Below are 19,786 nucleotides of genomic sequence, written 5' to 3' on the forward strand. Positions count from 1 at the left end.
CACTCTGGGGTCTTCATCACTTGGTGAGTTTTCCCCTGCTCCTACTATGGTGGTTTCCGAGACTCGCTCGACGCGTCGCAGGGCTCCTAGTTTTGTGGGAATCGCAGCTCATCTCGTTTAGCCCTTAGATTGGACCTCCCTGCCGGGACGGAAAGCCCCTGGCTTTCGCCCATCATTGCGCTTCGCGCACTGGCCTTTCTCTCTCTGATAGGACATTACGTGCTTCCTTTACATCTGGACTACACAGTACTCTATGCATCCCGTAATGTTCGCTATCTACCTACCCTAGACGTCCTCAGCCCATAATACAAAGATCTTGCCCTAGCATGTAGCGAGGCACGAGTGGAATGTTAGGGTGCTGTCTTTGTACAGGGCATGTGATAGTCTATGTAAGCAATCTCTCTCTCTTCCTTACCGTCACTATTACAGCCCCTCTGAGGACTGGGCTTGCCTTTCGTTTTTCCCCACCCTCCGCTCCCTTTATACTGTCTCCGCAGCCTGCGCAGCGGCACCCGCAAGCTTTCCCGTGCAGTGAGTCCCTCCACTCTCGAGGCAGAGCCTCAAGCGATACAGGTGTGGTTCTTCCCACCCACCCATCGCAGCTCATCTCGTTTAGCCCTTAGATTGGACCTCCCTGCCGGGACGGAAAGCCCCTGGCTTTCGCCCATCATTGCGCTTCGCGCACTGGCCTTTCTCTCTCTGATAGGACATTACGTGCTTCCTTTACATCTGGACTACACAGTACTCTATGCATCCCGTAATGTTCGCTATCTACCTACCCTAGACGTCCTCAGCCCATAATACAAAGAGGAACAGATAGCAAGTGATTCTAATCTGTCGCCGTAACCACTTGGCTATAGCGCCGTTGTACTAAGGAACCGCCCTTTCATTCATAATGACATGGTTAGTAAGAAATACATGAAAAAGGAATACGCTACCGGTGCTGCATTGTATCTGTGAGATACGTTGAAATTTAAACGTGTCGTGGTCTGTCTGTCCATAAGGCCAATATATCAGCGGCCAGCTTTGACCGCCCTCCGCATCAATGCAGGCGAATGCTGGGCGAATGAAAAATTGAATTCCTGTGGTTTTGTGCCGAAGTAAGTAAGACCTTATCATTGTATTTGAAAATCACTTACTGGCGTTGCAAGTTTGAGGAGAACATGAAAATTTTACTTGGATTTTAGTGCGGTTCAATGATATGTTTCACGCACTGACCAGTAACAGTGATCAGCTTATTGCTTTGGTTGGTTTTTGGACCAAGCTTATGCTTTGGCTTTATGGGCCCGTCCTCTACCAATGAAGTCATTCATCAGTGGGTGTTTGCACAATCATCCTTCTTGGGTGGTAGACCGGTAGACGTTCGTGAATATGTGCTTACTCTCCGGCTGCCAGTGGCGTTGGGTAATTGATAGCGCGTCGACGGAAAGTCCGGAATGAAGGAGAAAAATCACTGTGAATTGAAATGGTTGTAATGCAGAGAAATCCGTTGTGAATGGCGCGGACGGACATTGGGATAAAAATGACCCTTAGCAGTCATATCATCCTATAGCGACGCCAGCAGGATTTGAACCTGCGCCCTCAAAGAGGAACAGATATTTGACTCACTCGACGTGATTCTAATCTGTCGCCGTAACCACTTGGCTATAGCGCCCTGAGCGTTTGAGAAGTTCTCTCGCTTTCAGTTTGACTCGCAGTGTGAACCAATTGGGGTCTGACGTCGATGTCGAAGGTTGAGCGTGTGCGTTAGCGCCTGAATGTTGATTTAGTCCGTCAGTCCATGAGGGTGACATATCAACAAACAGCACAAATCGTCTCCGCACTTCCTCTGTGAGAGGACAAATGGAGGAATCAGATGTCAAATAATCTGTTATAATTTACGCTTGACCTCTGTAAGCTGTGCCCATGCATGATCGATTCTCGGCGGATCATTTCCACGAGGACCAAGGGCCGGACGAAATGTGACTTTCGAATGGTCATCCCGACTCTATTAAGGTAGGAGGCACTTCACAGATACTCACTCACCCTTTTTTTATTGCGCACTCGTCCGGCAGAAGTATATGTTCGTCCATAGACAAGAAGCGTTTCCACGAGGATTATGCCGCATGACTGGAATATATATGAGAGCGATGGCTATACGGGAAACGCACCGGAAAGCGGTGCGCCCAACACCGCCTCCCACGCACAGACCGATTTATGGTTAGTGGCGCTTACCTAAGTGAGTGTGGAGCTTTAGAACTCCGCTTAAATTGGAGTGATCATATGTTTCAGTTCCAACCAGCACCACCTCGCTAACTCCCTCTCGTCGCTGTCGCCGCCGTCGTCGCTGCCCATCCTCCTCGAATACCCCTCGTCTTCACCCCATACGATATGTCTGAAATCAGAAGGAAGCTGGTCATCGTTGGTGATGGTGCTTGTGGCAAGGTGTGTGTCTTTTTTGCTCTTGGCGTCTTTGTCGTCGTCGTCGTCGCACAACGACGCCCTGGGCCGAGATTTCCCTTCTAACCACCCTTTACCTTGTTCAGACCTGCCTTTTGATTGTATTCTCCAAAGGAACTTTCCCCGAAGTGAGCTTAAGCTTTCTTTACAACCCCGCACCCGACCCATGACTCATTGCCTCCATCTAGGTCTACGTGCCAACAGTGTTCGAGAACTACGTCGCAGACGTGGAAGTCGACGGAAAGCACGTCGAGCTCGCCCTTTGGGATACCGCTGGCCAAGAAGATTACGATCGTCTCCGGCCCCTCAGTTATCCAGACTCCCACGTCATCCTCATCTGCTTCGCTGTAGACTCTCCGGATTCCCTCGATAACGTCCAGGAAAAGGTTCGTCCTCTTGGCTCTTACCTCAAACCCCTGTGGCGTGTCCTCGTGTCCTTATCGGGTATTGACCCTTTTTCTTAGTGGATCTCTGAAGTAATGCACTTCTGCGCTGGTCTCCCCATCATCCTTGTCGGTTGCAAAAAGGATCTCAGGCGTGATCCCCGTGTGATTGAGGAGCTCAGGAAGACGAGTCAGAGACCCGTTACCCCCGAAGAGGTCAGTTCTCTCCCTTTGTTCTTGTCGGCTTCCTTATATTCGCTCGGTCCACCTTACGATACATTTTTCTACCCGTTACTTCCTTTCTTCTACGTCTCGTTTTCCGCCCTCCAATATTCACACATCCCCTAATCCCTTTCCTCCTACAAACAACCACCTACTTCCCTCTCCCACGATTTCTTTCCATCCGCTTTACCTACCCCGATGGCGTTTGCGCTCCCCGACCTTCCTCCACCTCGTCGCACCTTCGCTCATTTACGCATCGCCGATTGATCCTACTTTCCTCTCCCTTCCATCTTGCAATACCTTCACGCACTCCTGGTGTTGCCCCCGCTTACTCTACATTCACTCTCTCGTTGACTTCTTTGCCTTGCGCATACCCGTTCTCTCTCATGATGCTAACTATTCTCCGCAGGGTATGGCTGTCGCGCAGAAGATCGGGGCAAAACACTACCTCGAATGTTCCGCCAAATCAGGTGAGGGCGTTCGTGAGGTATTCCAATATGCCACACGTGCCGCTCTCCTCAGCAGAGGCAAGGGGAAGAAGAACCACGGATGTGTCACTTTGTAATTGAGAGAGGCGTTGCTTGGTCTTTTTATTCGTCCATCTATATACTACTGTAGTACTGCCCGCCTCTCTGCACTTCTCCCTGTCTGCATACCCACCTACCCAACCCCGCTTACGATTCTTCTCTTCCTTGCCTCCCACGTCCTCACGCAAATCTCGAACGGTTCCATCTTAGCGTCTCTTTCTTGTTGCCCCTACCAATCCCATCCATATTTCGTCCCTCATTTTCGAACTGATCATCTTGGGTTCAATCGTAATAAATAATTTCCTTCGTTTGGCTCTTCCATCGTCGCCCACACTTGACCCACACCCTTTCGCAGCCGCCACCGGCCATTCATTCTAGCTGTCAACGTAAACGGGCCGTCATCGACTTTGATGCATGCCTGGCGTTTACGGACAAACGTCGGCAGTTAAGTAGATAGGAACGACTCTCTGATTAGGATAATTTAGGATGCATTGGCGTGATTTAACATATGTATGATCCTCCCGTTCGTCTTCTCCACCCGGTGCATGCTCATCAGAATGAATATAAAAGTCGGGCATGTATAAATTGATTCATCAATTTATACTAAACCTGTACTTATGATCATCTCAAAGATCCAAAAAAAAATCAGAAAGATATAACGACGCCAGCAGGATTTGAACCTGCGCCCTCAAAGAGGAACAGATACCGCGTTATTCGAATCTGTCGCCGTAACCACTTGGCTATAGCGCCTTAGTTGTACGTGGGGAAGAGCTAAATATGTGCGAGGGGTGCTAGTCCGATGTCAACTACTAAGAGTCCGTACCGACTAGAGTTGCGTTGTCCTGAGGGTTTACAATGAGGTGAGCCACCGTTTATATTCTCGTATTCCAAGGAATTGCTCTTCGCGCAACCTCCCTTCCCATTCTAACTACCGAGACTACCTTTTGAAAGTCGGTTATCAAAAAAAGGACAATGATCCTCAAGTTGTTTGCACATAACCTGAGACTCCACAAGTAAACAAAGTCACTAAGCGGAGCGTTTTGAAACCTGGTCTATCGATACCTCGTTAGCTGGAATAGAAACTTAGAAATTATGACTAGCGGGACGGCAATGCCCGCCAATTGGCTGTGGGAAGAAAATCACAAAGAGGAGCCTCGTTGGTCTATCGCAAGTCTATCGATACCTCGATAGCTCTCAACATATCGGCAGAATTTTCAACTTGGGCCAGAAATATGTCAGAAAATAAATCACATTGCAATCCGGCCAAACGGCGTCCAAACCCTGGCCTCCCCGCAACAATCCCCAAAATAGTAATACAAGAACAGAACGAAATAACCCCTCCATAAATATATCCCGCACGTCGAGCGTTGGAGCAAGACAAAAAACCTCCTCAAAATGCATGTAGACCAGGGCGAGTCATACGATCGTGAATGTGATGTATGTGTGTGTCTAAAACCAGTGTAAGTGCATTTGAATAGGACGACAAAAAATCGGAGCGTACATGATAGTGAGTGGGGTGCGTTCAGGCAATAACGCAGTAAGCGTTGTTTCCGCTGCCTCCGTCATCGGAGTTGGTGGGGATGTTGGAGGTGTTGGAGATGGTGGTGAAAGAATCCATGTGTATGATGTTTAGGTCGATTTGAGCCTGGAGAAATACGGCGACTGGTGCAGCATTTTATAGCTTTCCGGTGTTTCAAGTTCCGGCAACTTTTGAGGTGGACCCCGCGCATGCCAAGTTTTGCTTCGACCCTCGTAATTGTCATTGCTTATATTTAAATATTGTCGTGACCAGACTATGAGGTTGTAGTCTTATTGTTGAGAGTGCCAAGTACTTCATATCAAAGGATATTATTTAAGGAACGCTTGACAATAAGAGGTGATGAATGGTCCTCGACAATTTTGCGTCGCGTAACTTTTTGAAAACAATAAAACCACCACTTCCGCCCCCATTGCTTAGACGCGCGAAAGTCAAAGCACAGGCGCTGAGAGGCGGCAAATAGGTCATTTGGAATGATCCCCCACGGTAATTTATCACTACCACGCAAGACGCCGATGGTAAGTCAAGCCATATTATTTTGGACGTGCTCGCGTCAATGTCGGCTGCACATACGTTCATGGATAAATCGTGAGGCCTGATAGTCATCATCGTGCACTTTCTAAACTTCTAAAGTGATCGATGCGAGGAGAGATACTAGTAATGATTAAATTGAGGCTTTCACGAGGACGCTTATGTCTTCGAAAAACTTGAAGGAACCGGTCGAAGAAAAAAAAGAGACGACTACCTCCAGACAGGTCAGCTTTGGTCGTTATATACCATGGGTCTATTGATAAAATGCCGATTTGAAAACCAAGAATTGTTGACATGTCGACAGATCATTCAGCTCAAAAACCCGAAATATTCCAAGAATAGATCACATTGCAATGCGGCAAAACGACCAGTAAATAATTCACCATCGGGCATACACGTCGCTGACTTTTAGTTCGAGAGTTGGTGTGATCGTCCGGATTTTGAGTTTTGTGCTACTATCTAAGGGAACCGATGCAAAGTCTGTCTATTTATGAGGTCTGGCCATATTTTTCAAACGAATATATGTTCACTCATGGAGTGAAGATACCAAATGTTCCTTTTGGCACCATGTATTTCTGATAATGATTCGTCGAGTTCTGAGGGGAAAGTTCCGTGATTAAAGCTCCAGTACAGTACAGTAGGAAAAAGAAAGAATATCATCCGACAAAGCTACCGCTCTTCCTCATGAACAATATTAAAACACGTCAACGCAAAGAGATGGCCTTGTCTTTCAACATCATAATGTGCGATCATGCTCATGCGTAGTCTTTCCTTCGAGAATCGCCTCTCCGTGTTCCTTGAGTCCGGGCTGGCGAAACGGTGTTAAATCAGCTTCATCTCAGTCAATTGTACATAAAAAAAACCTGCATTGCCAAGTATCTGCATTGCATTGATCAGGTCATAAAGATAACTTGAAAGGAAAGGAGACATACCGTTCCTCGAGTTTTCTACCCCCGAAGTTGGTCAACACTCCACGCTCTCCGATAGAAAGATACTACACACCTGCGCGACTCCTAATTTGCACACGTTCATTTAAGTCGAATGTCAACAAAGCGTTGAGGAGCTCACCGATGACTCGTTCCTTGAACGACACCTTCCTCTGTGGAACGCCCCTATGTTGCGGGTGTTCGTTAGGCGCCTCGACAGTGTTTGTTTCGGCTGTAAAACCTGTTTCATTACAATTTTAAATTCCTAGAAAAACAACAGAATGTAGCGACGCACCTTGCTGCTGAGGGACCGGACTGGTGGCTGCTAGAGGAGCAGCGTCGGAAACAACTTGAGCTTGTTGGTCAATGATTGGGGTATTTCGGCGCTCTTCTGAGCGTACTGCTGTTTCTTGGGAGATTGGCATGGTTGGATTTGCAATGGCTATTGAGAAGGTGGTGTATTTAAGTTGGGGCCTTGACGTTGTGTGACGTCATTGATCATTTGTCTACAGTTCTTTGGTTGATATTTACAGCTCTTTGCACACCAACGATACCGAACATGGAGAGATATCAAAGCTTTGAACAAGAGCACTGGCGTGGATAGCGGGAATTATGAGGCGGGACACCTAACTTTGACGAGTCACACGACTCCAACTCACGACTGGGTACGCGTGACTGCAATGGCTCGTTTCCGCCAATTCTAACGCTCGGCGCAGTGGAACATTCAGTTTAATCACTTCGAACTAACAACGCCTCGTCTTCGCATGCAAGCTACTCGACGCCAGCTCTGTCATGGCTGTCGTTATAGAGAGGACTCTGCAATTAGTTTGAGGAAGGTATGTGGTCATTGAAAGTGCCTCACTTATGATCATTGGCCCCACAGCTATCAAGACATGCAAGGCCGTTGTGTATTGGCGTCGCGAAGGTTACAAGAGGAATTGGATGGTTTGCCAATACCGCGGTCGGCGGATTGTTCGACATTTGCATTTGTCATAATTCGGTGCGTACCATTTCCCTATTGTCATCCTTCCCTCGTATAGTACGGTATCTACATCACTTCCTCTTCCCCAGCGGAACGTCCAATTCCTCTCATCAGGTTCCTTCCCCTTTGCAACTCCTCGATCACGTTCTATCAGTGGATGTTGCTCTCCATGCCGACCCTATCTCGCTTTCGTGGTGGACTTTGCGTTTTGCGGCACTCATCCTCTTCCCGTTTTGTGAACCGCCACATTTCTCTCTCCTCCTCATCTCGTTTCCATTGCACTCCTCCGGGGTGAAAGGCTAGATGCCGTCCAACTTTTCCCTTTCAACGCCTTTCCGCGCCCTCGTTTTCGCTTCTCTCCCCTGCCGACTGGCTCTGCTCTCGCTTCCTCCTCGGCCTAATACAATGTTTCCCATTTTGCGCTTTTTCGGCGGGCCTCCCGATTCCGTCATCATTACTTGGGTTTTTCTAGCCTTTGAATGCCCCCCCCCCCCTGTCGTGCGGGTTCAGGTGTACCGACATTTAGCTCTCGTGAAATGTTGGGCGCCGCCTGCACTCTTTTCGACCTGATGGTTTTACAACTCATTCGTTCTCTCTGATCGTCTTTTCTGATCTTTTATCTCTCGCCATCCTAACTCCCGCATTCCCCTCCGACTTTGCAGTTCCATCTCGTGCTCGTCTTCCTTACCTGTGTATCATCCTGGCACGGTCCATGCTTGATCTTTTTCTTGCTATCGGTTTACGTTGCGTGTTCTTGAAACTTCCCCTTCCCCTTCCTTTCCCACTACTGGCGCGCGTCTTGGGTCGCTTGTTTTTGCCTTCCTCGATGTTTATTGGTGGCATGGCGCCTTTCCTGTTGGACATGTTATCTCCACCCCTTGTTCTTACCCTGCGGCTGATCGTTTGCATAGCCTCCACAGCGGCCCTTTCTCCTGATGGTCACATTGACCACCCTGGCATATCCCAATGATATCCCTACCAAAGCTGTCGCCGATCTTTTCAACGGATAGCCCATTCACGATGTCATCCGAAATCTGTGGTTCGATGCCATTGGCGACTACACCTTGTTAACCAACAACTTCGCTATGCTGACGCTCTTTGAATGATGACGCCGACTCTCTAGCAGGGACTGGCCGCTTGTTTTTGAGCACGAGACGTCGTGTCATGAGGGATCTTGACGTCCCCAATAACCGGTTCCGTGATTGTACAGCAAGAGGGGCTACGCATGACGTTCAAATCCATTTTTCTCCTCGCAACCTCATGCTACATCGTGCGATCGATCACTTTTAACAAGATCGACCGTTGTGCTCTTGCGACGCTCAATTTACCAGCACCGATCCCAGACCACACTCCGAAACAGCATAAAACCGCTCATAGACCGTTCGTGAACGTGAAACCCCACATAGGTATCATGAAAGCCAAATTCGCCGTCCTCATTGGCAGCGCATCTGCCAAATGATGTGGCTGTTATAGCGGCAATTTATGGAGTAAATTTGGGTCGTCGGCTTGCTGCAAGTCCGTCATGGGCACAAACCTTATGGAGAGAGTAATGGCTGGTGCGATGTTGGTACTACGCAAGATGGACTCCTAGTACTACAAATGCTGCGCGGGGCCGTGGCATGATGGTTCTTCGTGGACTGGATACTGCAAGTGACCTGGGTGCAGGGATCGACGCGGTAATGCGAGAGGGGGAAAGACACTGCTGTTGAACGTTTCTCATACCGAAGGACTCGGACACTAAGTATTTCGATTGTTTTGTTAATTTTGGTCCACGTCAACTATTTTCCGTCGCTTTTTTCGCTCTCTCAAGTTCCCCGAACCGAGATGAGTAGAGAAAGCACGATCACCAAAGTTTTAGTGGTACACCTTCCGCGATCTGGAGGCACGACGCTGATGTTCAAGACAGTCGTTCTGGACGTTGTTCACAATATTATAAAGCTTCCACACACACCCTTCTTTCTCGTCCAAATTCAATCTGCTCTCCTTGTATCTGGTGCAGGAGGAAGCTTGGATGCTGGTCATGCTGTCGAGCGTTGCTAAACATTAAAATTGACAGTTCACATTAGTCGTTCGGACATAAATATTTACTTTCTCGTTTTGTTCTCGTTCCAACTTGCCTTTCTAGTTCTCGGAATTTATTTATGGACGTCTCGGAGGTCTTTTCTCATGAATAACTCTGAAAATCTGTGATGACTTGCATTCGCTGTACATAATACACGATGTTGGAGGGAGAGGGGGATGATCTTTATACGCGGCATTGATAAAAATCCACATCACGGCACAGCATTCGTTCACGTGCAAGGCACCGACATGTATGACCCCTGGTGACCATCGTTCTAACCCTGTGACACTTCTTTCCCCATCGTTCGTCGTCGTCGCCCTTCATCCTTCCCTCGCTCATCCCTTCTCTTCTTCTCTTCTCCACACACATAAAGACACGATAACCGCTGGTCGGAATTTGGATTTGGATTCTCGGACGGAACAACATGACAATACCACCCCAATGGAAAGGCAAAGCCAGGGATCTGCGACTCCGCCAGAACGGTGTTGGTGGAGTGGAAGGTGATGGAGGTCCTGATGGAATAGTGCTTCCGCTGAATGTAGTCGGAAGTGGTGTATATGATGTGTATGTGTCCCGGTCCACTCTTCTTGAACGCACAACTGAGGAATTGGAATTGAAATTTAGCGCCTATGTCCTACCAATAAAAGTGGGTAAAAACGCGCAGACGTTTTCGTTGCAGGTTGATACTGGGTCCTCGGATTTGGTGTGTATTCTTCGTGTTTTTTTTCTCTTTTTCCCCCCGTATCTCCTTCCTTCCTTTGACGCTGTCCGACTGCCAATTTTTTTTGACGTGAATGCCGGCATGACACTTCCCTTCATTCATTTCACACTTTTTCGTTCTCCTTGGCCTGTGGCTTTGTTGCACTCCCCTCTTCGATGTGGAGGAGGACTTGCCGCCCATCTCGTCTGTGCTGGCTGTGGGCGTTACGCGTGCCTTTCTTTGCCCTTCCGTTCCTCTCTCACTTGGTCACTTACCATCACGCGTCGTTGCCCTCCTCCCTGATTAATCACAAATTTACAGTGGATAGCATCAACATCATGCTCAACATCCTCCTGCTCCCAATCAAGCGGACACCTCTACAACCCAAGCGGATCATCCACCTCTACAGGGCTCAATTTTCAAATCAACTACATCCAGGGCACCGTACAAGGTCCCATCGTCTGGGACACAGTTACTGTAGGCGGGTATACAATAGATAGTCAAGCGCTCGGTTCGTCTCTTTCCTTCTCTTCCCTTCCCAACCAATTCAAAAGAAAACAGCGGCAGCAGCATCAGTAACGAACGAACCCCTCTCCTCAACCTTCAACGGCCTCCTAGGCCTCGCCCTCCCATTAAACAGCGTCATCGCCTCCCTCATCCCACCCGTCACAGGCAACTCACCCGACGGAGCAGCGTGGGCTTCAAACCTCTTCTCCATAACACCCACCACATCCGCCGCCTCCTCCCGCTTCCTCTCCCTCTCCCTCTCCCGCCCCGGCTCGAATCGCGTCCCCGCGTTATTAGGCATAGGAAGGCATCCATCCGCGTTAGTCAGCGATCCAAGTGCGATACGGTACTCGACGCTCGTAAGCGAAAGGGAAGGGACGTTGTTCTGGAAAGTGAGCGTTAGGGCGATAACGGTGTACGTTAATGGCGTGCCGATGCCTGTGGAGGTTGGACGCTCGAATACGGGTGCTGTTTTCCCGAGTGCTGTTGTTGATTCGGGGGTTCCGTTGATTTTGACGACGTCGGCGGTGGCGAATGCGATTTATGGTGCTATTGGGATAAGTCCGGGTAGTGATGGGAATTGTAGGTCTCTTCCTCCTCTCTTGTTTTCATCTTCCTTTTTGCTAAAATAGTGGCGAAATAGATTACGTCCCATGCACGACACCTCTAAACCTAACCATCACCCTCGACGACCGCCCCGAAATCCCATTACACCCTTTGGATCTAACAACCGAACCACCAACAGGGAACCAAGCCCAGTTCTGCACGGGCCTTATCCAAGCTGACAATGCGGACCTTGCAGTGGCGAATAACAAAATTGGGGATATGATTTTGGGAGTCCCGTTCATGAGGAACGTGTACACCGTTATGGCGTATACGCAACCTAATTCTGACGGTTCCTTCCCCTTGGCTTCGAATGCCTCTTCCTCTTCGTCCTCCTCCTCCTCCTCCTCGGCAGCGGCTGCAGTGGGCCTTTCGAGCACACAGATCCAGCCCCGGTTGGGGTTCCTCCCATTGACAGATCCAACCATCGCACTCCAGGAATTCCGGACTGTCCGGGTTTTGAACCAGCCCATCTCATCTGGCACCGGAGGAGGAGCGGGGGGAGGAGGTGCTGGCTCGTCCTCGTCTTTTCACGCAGAGGGGGGGAAGAAGTTGTCAGTGGGGATCATCGCGCTTCTTGGCCTCGTCGGCTTTTTCGTCGTTTGTCTTGGCATGTTTGGGGTGTGGTGGTTCGTTGTCAGACGGCGGTATGTGAGGGAAAAAGCTGGTGTTGGCGTTGGTGACCTAGGAGGGGGAGGGGGGAAAGCGGGGTATGCGTTGGCCGATATGCCGAGTGAAGATCGACTTCGGGCCATGCGGTACGAGGCGTATTTGAGGAAAGAGGAGAGGGTTACGTCTGGGTCTACGATGAGCAGTGGACAGACTAGGGTTGGTGGCGGTGCAGGTGGTGGTGGCGGTGCAGGTGGTGGTGGTGTTGATGAGAATGGGAATAATAAAAAGTTTGGTGATGATGAACGAGAGGAAGACATTGATATTTGGGATCCGAAGACTGCGTTGGCCTGGGGTGGGGATGATACACTCGTCGGCAATCGGACATCCAAAGCTTCCCTTGGACAAAACACCACCTCCTCGCCACCACTGCACGCCCGCACACGAAGCGAATTCGGGATGATTGATAAAAGCCAACAACTTGGAATGGGCGCTGCGTTCCCCCTTTTGGGTATGGGGCTGGGGTACGAATCTCATCCGCATCATCACCACCAGCCATCGGACGATTTTCCGGTTGGGGATACGGGGGATGATTTCAACTTTACGTCGTTGTCTGAGCTTGATCATCAGCATCGGCGGGAAGAGGGGATGGAGGAATTCGGTGTGGGAGGAGGAGGAGGAGGGGGGATGGCGGGGGTGGGTACTGCGTCGAGGACGAGTAAGATTGATTCGGTGTTTCAGAGGGATAGTGTGGTTAGTGCTGGGACTGTTGTTGCCCCAGGGGAGAGGTATTCGACGGGCTCTGTGCTGTGATTGGCGGACGGACGCTATGCTTTCTTTTCTTTTTCTTTCTTTTGATTACTTACGACCTACGCGATTAGCGTACTTACTAACCCCCCTACCTTTGTGGGCCCTACTCACACTGTCTCGGACAATCGCTAAAGTTGCACATCATTTACGCATCCATTCATTACTCATGTACTAGTATCATAGTTAAAACAGTTTCTAGTGTGGTCTAGGCATCATGAATGGTTCAATTCGTCTATAAGTGGGTATACCAATTGCAAGAAAATAAAATAACGGATAAAAAAAAAAAACCTTCTACGACCACCACCCATCACGACGACCAGCAACCCCATTCAACCACACCTTTTTCATCTCCGCGGGACTCATCACGTCCATCCCCTCCTCAGGCCTATCAAGGACAACGACCCTCATTCCCTCCTCCTCCCTATCCCGCGCAATCGCACGAATCCTCTCAAGCTGCCTCATCATTGCGTCGTCCTTCAACACCACCATCGAAGATTTGGCACCCACAGGTGGCCGCACACCCGCTTGCACGATCACCAATTTGATGGTGGGTGGTAAAGACGCCGGGAACAACGCGTCGTCATTATCGCTGCCCTCAGAGGAGGAGGAGGAGGAGGATAGTAGCGCATCCTCCAACTCGATAACGAACGACGAAGCCATGGCCAACCCCGATACCCTCAACTCTTCCAGAGCGGGACATGCCCCTTCTAGAGCCTGTGATTGGAGGAGACCGTGTGGGTTTCTGTTTCCGTGGAGGTGGAGTTTTTTGAGTGACGGCATGGTTGGTTTTGCGTCATCGAAGGCGGGAGGCGGCGAAGGAAAGGGATAATACCCTGATACACTCAGCTCCCCTAGTAAGGGGAATGATATCCGAAAAAGCCGAGCGATGAGGTGGGTGCTTGTGTGTGGTGCGTGCGCTATGAAGGAGAGGGTGCGGAGGGAGGGGGAGGCGAGTGTTAGGAGGTCGAAGATGTTTTTTGATACGGAGGGTTCTGATAGTTTTTTGGGTGTGGAGGAGGAGGAGGGTACGTCGGATAAGAATAAATGCGTGATTCTCCTCAAATGGGGTGGCGTTGACTGGAGTTTGGTCAAGAGGAGGGGGAGGTGGTCGGATGATGACGATATGGCGAGGGTATGATATAAGAAAGATCTAGCGATTGCGTAGAAGTACCTCGACAAGAGGCTGAGAGCGCGTATCGTCCTCCCATCATCCGTACATCCAAATTGAAAGATGTAGGAATGGAGTTCTGGTGGGATAGATGTGAAGGATGCCATTAGAGACAAAGGGCGGGGAGTGTGCTTACATGTCAAAATTTTTTCGTTGTTGATAATAACGTTCTCGAACCCGATGGCGACATCTCGCGACATTCGTCACGTGCGTTGCCTTTGAAGTTTAGCTTGCCGGTGTTTCTTGGGTGTTTCCATGGGCCCCTCGCCTCAAGCTCGATCCGTTCCTAGCCATTCATTTGTAGAGGAAAAGCCAAGGCGCCAAACTGGGGATAGACTTGCTTGTTCTTGATAAGAAGGATCAAAAGAGGTCCGAGGAGGTCCTTGGAAGTTAAGGGTCGTGGCTACTATTAGCTTCCTTCGATCGAGATCTGGGTGCAGTTATGGACGAAAAGAGTGCGATTGTGGAGTAGGTATTATTGTATAATCGAGGATAAGCGCTGCGCAGGTGAGCGTCCCCCACGCGATTCTTTTCGAATAAACAACAGACGGACAAGCGCTTCAGGAATGCCTTTATTCCTGATTCCGATTTCCCTGATCGAGAAATACCCGCACAAAGATCAGGAGCACCACCTCCGACTCGTCATGGCCATGGCGGTTTGTCGGGAGTGCACTAACAGTGGCGGAACGAGCGCTCTTCCTTGTTTCCGTGGATTCCTTCCTCGCGAGTTTGATTGATTTCAAATTGTTTTGTGGGTGGTAGTAAGTACGCGAGAAATACAGCGCAACTTATGTAAATACCCCGGAGTTGGATAGCAACGGACATTAGGGTAATAATACTTCTTCTCCCTTGTAATTTGTCCTTGTCCACAAACAGGACGTTCAATGGCCACGGAAAGACTTGATTTATTCCGATTGAAACCTAAAGCTCTCCAAACGAACAAAGAGTCTTTTTCACCTGTTTTCCTAAGTCATACATTGACCCGATTCAATTTTGTGTTGGTTCTAAGAACAAAGGGATCAGGAAAACGTTTGTTCCGGCTTTCTTCGCTAAATGGTCCAACATTCACAAACTCAAAAATACCGACGAAAAAGTTCGTTTCCCTTGAGTAAGTACTACACTAGCAAAAAAAAGGGGGGAGTCAACAGTCTGAGTTTCATTAATAAAATAAAAATGAAAATGTCATCTCTAAACACGATGAGAATTTACCCCCTTTCCCAAGATTCTATCCCAGTTTCTGACATTAGCCATGGCCTACTAGTTTTCTCGTATTTACATAAAATTAATCTGACAGACCAAAATTTCTTGGTCCACCATGATGGCTGCCAGGGTAAGTAGCGCGCACCAAGTCTACCCGGCGGACAGGAAAGTTACGACGTTAGTTCATATTGGCAGCATATTGCGATATATCACGACAGAGTGGCAGGATATGAGATACTTATGCCCATAAAGGGGCGTCGGAGGGGGCGTTATCGTTATCTCGTATCAAGCTTTTCTAGTCTTTTGGGAAATGGGCGCTTCTTTGACGGGATGTATTAGCAAGAAGATAAAGGATAGAGGTATTAAATACAATCTCGCACAATTTGTCTTTTGAGCATGTACCCACAAGATACCTCTTTCCGTGAGGTGCATCCCTTAAACCAATTACTCACGCCCTAACGTGCGGCTTAAAGGCGACAGTCGTGATTCATGACGAGTAAGGAGAGTAATTGTAGAACCGACGGCTAATCGAATGTTGAAGTAAGTATGAAGGAGTGAAATATTGCATACATCATCCCGGCTAAGAGTCGATGAGGGATGCTATAAATAGCCAGTTTTAATTTACCGATCAGCGCTAAAAATAGCTGAAATCGAGAATTTGAGTACTCGTGGTTGTAGTTGACAAGAAATTCAACGTTGAAGTGAGTGAAATAGTGATTACAGGACCAAGTGCAAAAGAGACGATTCCTTGATTTGTGATGTTGTTTGAAACAAATTTTATGGTTGTATCCCGACTTCCATTATTTTCTTTGCTTAGCGAGCGAGGTATTGATATCGGTATACCGCAATAGGCTGGAACTCGCCATAATATTTTTTTGAAATGAACTAGACTCATACAAAAGAATAATACAGGAGAGTCACAAGACCCGTTGGGCCGTTGCGCGTCGTCGACGGCTCGTCCCAATGTACTTCTATAAATTCTCATACTATAAGGGGTCCCCTACAAAGAATGTCCAACATACGCACCCAGATATAATTCCCACATATTCTTGTTTCCTGATGGAATAAAACTGCTAGATTTACAGGCCTCAGGTAACCAAAGCAATACAGACTGAAATTTACCAAGTAAAGCTAAGAAACAAGGCCAAGCCCTCTTAGGTTGTCCGTCCCAGTCCCCATCCCATAACTGCACAACCGAGGAGATCTTGGCGACATATTGCGAGACATTGCGACATAGTGGCGCATTATATTTCAATATAGGATCAAGTGCCGTTTGTGTCTTTCAAGGTTGCGGCTTTATCAGAGGGGCCTGTCGAGTCTCGACGGAAAATGAATCATCCTAAGGACCGTTATCAGGCTATATGGTACCTACTGAGTGCCCTGACTCATCAAAATGTCAGATAGTCAGTTGTAATGGTGATGCTCGACGAAAAGCAACAGCTCAATGTAAGTACCGGTCTATTGACAACCATTTGATGAGGTCACCGAAACTGAGATAAGATTAGATGGCAATCAACAACCCTATATGTACATATGTGCATACAACGTCGTAATCTGAAAATTTGACTTCCTTGTCAATCTTCCGCTACAGACCCCCCGTATTCGATTTCAACGAAGTCGTAGCGGCCCAAGGCGAGTCCGCTATTGGTGGTCGTGTGACACTCGTATGTTGGAAAAGCGGAACAGGACCGATCACTCATCGAGAGAGCCGCCCGAAGCGCACAACATCGATTGAGGAAAAACCTTGCGCCGGCCGGGGCTTCCGTATCAAAAATAACCATCGTTAGTTTTCGAGTGAACACTCTCAAATGTGAGGTACTGTCGGGATGAAGTTTGACTACGAAGTTTTATCATATTGTATTCACGGAACCCAAGGTCTACAGCGCGACGGGGGAAGAGTCGATGTTCAGTGGACTCTGAATAAGTGCTTCGATCGTCTTACGGAAAATTGCTACAAACCGATTAAGAGCTCAAATCTTCAGATCGGACCTTTAATACTTCATCCCTACCCATTCGTTGTCCCAACCATCCCATATTTTAGGTCCGCAGTCCATCTTCCGCTTTTGGTTCGACGCGAAGTTGTTTTTTTTTTTTTTTTTTGACGAGCAGATGGCGGAGCCAGTGCCTCAAATGACCTCAACGGCATCAAGGGAATTGGAAGAGTACGAGCGTGAGGGTGGGAGACTCCCATTCCTTCTAAACATTGCCGAGGCCAAGTTGCTGGGGATAGCTGGGGTATGTCTGTTGTCCTTGAGCTCTCTCCTTAATTGACTTGACTTCGAAAGGTTGGATTCTTCCTCGATGGTGAGTGTCCCTCCACTTCCTCAAACCATGCATTAAACATTTTGCGTAGCATACGACCTGTTCATTATCAACGTTCGTGCCAATCGTCGGCTCCCTTTTTTCTGCTCGCGTTGGTCTCACCTCTTTATCCGTAGCCCGTTTGCACCATGCTCCAGTATAGGTTATACAACGGCGGTCATCTTCCCGCCAACATGGAGGGATTCGTGAAGGCAGGTGCCAATATCGGCAGTGTCATCGGGCAATTTGGCTTCGGTACGCTATACGTTCCCGCGAAAACGAGCAGATGTCTGACCATTATTTGAATTCAGGCTACGCCGCTGACGCCCTAGGTCGCAAGGCTGTCTGTAAGTCACCCCGACACTGTCTCTCATCATGATTGACCACCCTCTATAGACGGCAAGGAGCTTATGATCATCATTATCGCCACAATCATGACCATTACCACTCCCACTGGAGAAATCTCTCCGTATAATTCGCTTGTGTATCTTGGGATGTGGCGAATCCTTCTCGGAGTTGGGGTGGGTGGCGATTATCCCATGTCTGCGTCCATCACCTCGGAGCGGTCTAACCTCAGGAAGAGAGGTACCATGCTAGCGTATATATTCTCGAACCAGGGTTGGGGCAGCTTCGTCGGAAGCTTGATCACAATCATTGTCTTGGAGATCTATAAACCGTCTATTAACGGCCGAGGGGAAGTCAGCAAACTCGACGGAGGTGAGAATCTGAGTTTCTCTCTTCCCGTTTTCCGGAACGCTTATTCTCTGGCAGTGTGGCGGATAGTCGTTGGCTTATCGCTCGTCCCATCATTTGCAACCCTTTATCAGCGTCTGACTCTAGGTGAATCGAAGCGCTTCAAGGATTCACAGGCCCAGCCTAATATGGACACGGAGATGGGGGATTCAAAGAAACCTCCAGTCCAGGGCGGTTCGGAGGATGTCTCAGTTCCCAGTTACTCTGAAACATCGAGCAAGTTCTCCGGGAACGAGAAGGCGGCGCCAGTTGACGTTGTAGTGAAGAAGCAGGCTCATTTTAAAGGTGCATTTATCTCCTCCCTACCAAACCAAGTGTTAACCAGGTGGCACACAGAATTTCTTCTTTATTTTTCAGAGTGGCGACACGCCAAGATTCTCATAGGCACATGTGTCTGCTGGTTCCTTCTTGACATCGCGTACGTCCTAACTCTTTACACCCTCCGAATTTAGTCTTACCTCGGGTGGTCACGTAAGATTCTATGGCATAAATTTGAACCAAAACATTGTCTTGATGCAAATGGGCTATGCTGGAAACGAGGGAACGGCTTGGGAACGCATTTTCAAAATCTCTACGGGTGGTATCATCATCACGGCTTTGGGCATGCTACCCGGTGCGTTCGTCAGCTACGAACGATAATCGCGGCCTTTGCTGACTGTTGTTAAAGGATACTACGCAACCGTTTTGACAATTGAGATTCTTGGAAGAAAGTGGATTCAGATTCAGGGATTTCTGCTGGCCGCCCTCTTCCGTGAGTTATTTCTCGGATTGCCCATACGGTATATGTGATGTTTGAGCATAGTGGGAATCCTGGCTGGAAAGTTTTATACCCTCGGTACGGCACCATTTATTGTGTGCTTCGCTTTCCTACAATTCTTCTTCAACTTCGGGCCCAACGCGTAAGCCTCTTCCTCCCCTGCTGCGTAATCATCTCTCTAATGACCGATTCTTTGACCTATAGTACGACATACGTCCGTCTACTTAAATTTTTTTTTCTTGCTAAGCTGACGTCAAGCTTATAGTGTTATCCAGCAGAAGGTGACCCCGTTGTCTTGTTGATTTATATCTACTGACCAAACTCACTAATTCAGTATTCCCAACTCGGTATCGTGCTTTCGCGCATGGAATATCGGCCGCTTGCGGAAAAATAGGAGCTATCATATCTGCATTAGCGTTTAACACGCTCAGTAAGAGAATAGGAACGCCCGCCATTCTTTGGAGTACGTTGCCTCCCCCTTTTAATGACTCTCAGCCCATAAATGACGATCTCGTTTCCAGTTTTCTTTGGTTGCTGTATCGTCGGAGCGGGTGCGTCCAAATCCATCGCTTATGCGTCGAAATGAGATCCTGACTCTTTTACCCCAGGTGTTACATTCTTGCTCCCCGAGGTTAAAGGCCGCGACCCAGACGAAGTACTTGCGCAGGAGCTGAGGGAAAGTGCAGCAGCTGGAAGGGGGTTATAATTAACTACATATCAAAAGACAATCGTCACTACATTGAATTAACTGATCATCCCGGGGATGTTG

The 19,786-nt window shown here is 48.5% G+C and overlaps 7 protein-coding genes across 7 annotated transcripts; 4 read left to right on the forward strand and 3 right to left on the reverse strand.

Moving 5' to 3' along the window:
• Positions 1-253: 253 nt before the first annotated feature.
• On the forward strand, positions 254-703 carry LACBIDRAFT_314439 (uncharacterized protein; the record flags this gene model as incomplete). The annotated part of the gene is made up of 3 exons (XM_001888975.1): positions 254-267; positions 440-573; positions 624-703. The coding sequence occupies 3 exons, from the start codon at positions 254-256 to the stop codon at positions 701-703; spliced, it is 228 nt and encodes a 75-aa protein (XP_001889010.1).
• Positions 704-2,370: 1,667 nt separating this feature from the next.
• On the forward strand, positions 2,371-3,828 carry LACBIDRAFT_175325 (uncharacterized protein; the record flags this gene model as incomplete). Its single annotated transcript, XM_001888976.1, has 5 exons — positions 2,371-2,424; positions 2,526-2,567; positions 2,628-2,825; positions 2,904-3,038; positions 3,454-3,828. The coding sequence occupies 5 exons, from the start codon at positions 2,371-2,373 to the stop codon at positions 3,607-3,609; spliced, it is 585 nt and encodes a 194-aa protein (XP_001889011.1). The 3' UTR covers positions 3,610-3,828.
• A 990-nt stretch (positions 3,829-4,818) lies between these two features.
• On the reverse strand, positions 4,819-5,137 carry LACBIDRAFT_314441 (uncharacterized protein; the record flags this gene model as incomplete). Its single annotated transcript, XM_001889024.1, has 2 exons — positions 4,819-5,020; positions 5,073-5,137. 2 exons carry the CDS (start codon positions 5,135-5,137, stop codon positions 4,819-4,821), a joined length of 267 nt encoding a protein of 88 aa, XP_001889059.1.
• Positions 5,138-6,239: 1,102 nt separating this feature from the next.
• LACBIDRAFT_295801 (uncharacterized protein) lies at positions 6,240-7,000 on the reverse strand. Its single transcript, XM_001889025.1, has 6 exons — positions 6,861-7,000; positions 6,708-6,806; positions 6,642-6,652; positions 6,572-6,586; positions 6,507-6,518; positions 6,240-6,447 (listed from the first exon to the last, which is right to left on the reverse strand). Exons 1-6 carry the CDS (start codon positions 6,988-6,990, stop codon positions 6,376-6,378), a joined length of 339 nt encoding a protein of 112 aa, XP_001889060.1. The 5' UTR covers positions 6,991-7,000; the 3' UTR covers positions 6,240-6,375.
• A 3,485-nt stretch (positions 7,001-10,485) lies between these two features.
• LACBIDRAFT_314443 (uncharacterized protein) lies at positions 10,486-12,841 on the forward strand (the record flags this gene model as incomplete). Its single annotated transcript, XM_001888977.1, has 4 exons — positions 10,486-10,575; positions 10,631-10,820; positions 10,871-11,398; positions 11,460-12,841. The coding sequence occupies 4 exons, from the start codon at positions 10,486-10,488 to the stop codon at positions 12,839-12,841; spliced, it is 2,190 nt and encodes a 729-aa protein (XP_001889012.1).
• Positions 12,842-13,129: 288 nt separating this feature from the next.
• LACBIDRAFT_314444 (uncharacterized protein) lies at positions 13,130-14,113 on the reverse strand (the record flags this gene model as incomplete). Its single annotated transcript, XM_001889026.1, has 1 exon — positions 13,130-14,113. The coding sequence occupies one exon, from the start codon at positions 14,111-14,113 to the stop codon at positions 13,130-13,132; it is 984 nt and encodes a 327-aa protein (XP_001889061.1).
• A 3,223-nt stretch (positions 14,114-17,336) lies between these two features.
• On the forward strand, positions 17,337-19,723 carry LACBIDRAFT_255397 (MFS inorganic phosphate transporter; the record flags this gene model as incomplete). Its single annotated transcript, XM_001888978.1, has 16 exons — positions 17,337-17,441; positions 17,492-17,510; positions 17,560-17,582; positions 17,645-17,762; positions 17,819-17,854; positions 17,904-18,224; positions 18,279-18,434; positions 18,510-18,678; positions 18,737-18,873; positions 18,928-19,011; positions 19,063-19,159; positions 19,222-19,231; positions 19,283-19,298; positions 19,352-19,480; positions 19,539-19,568; positions 19,626-19,723. The coding sequence occupies 16 exons, from the start codon at positions 17,337-17,339 to the stop codon at positions 19,721-19,723; spliced, it is 1,548 nt and encodes a 515-aa protein (XP_001889013.1).
• Between the last annotated feature and the right edge of the window lie 63 nt (positions 19,724-19,786).

This window comes from Laccaria bicolor, genomic scaffold (genome assembly GCF_000143565.1).
Source record: "Laccaria bicolor S238N-H82 LACBIscaffold_61 genomic scaffold, whole genome shotgun sequence".
Lineage (NCBI taxonomy): Eukaryota > Fungi > Basidiomycota > Agaricomycetes > Agaricales > Hydnangiaceae > Laccaria > Laccaria bicolor.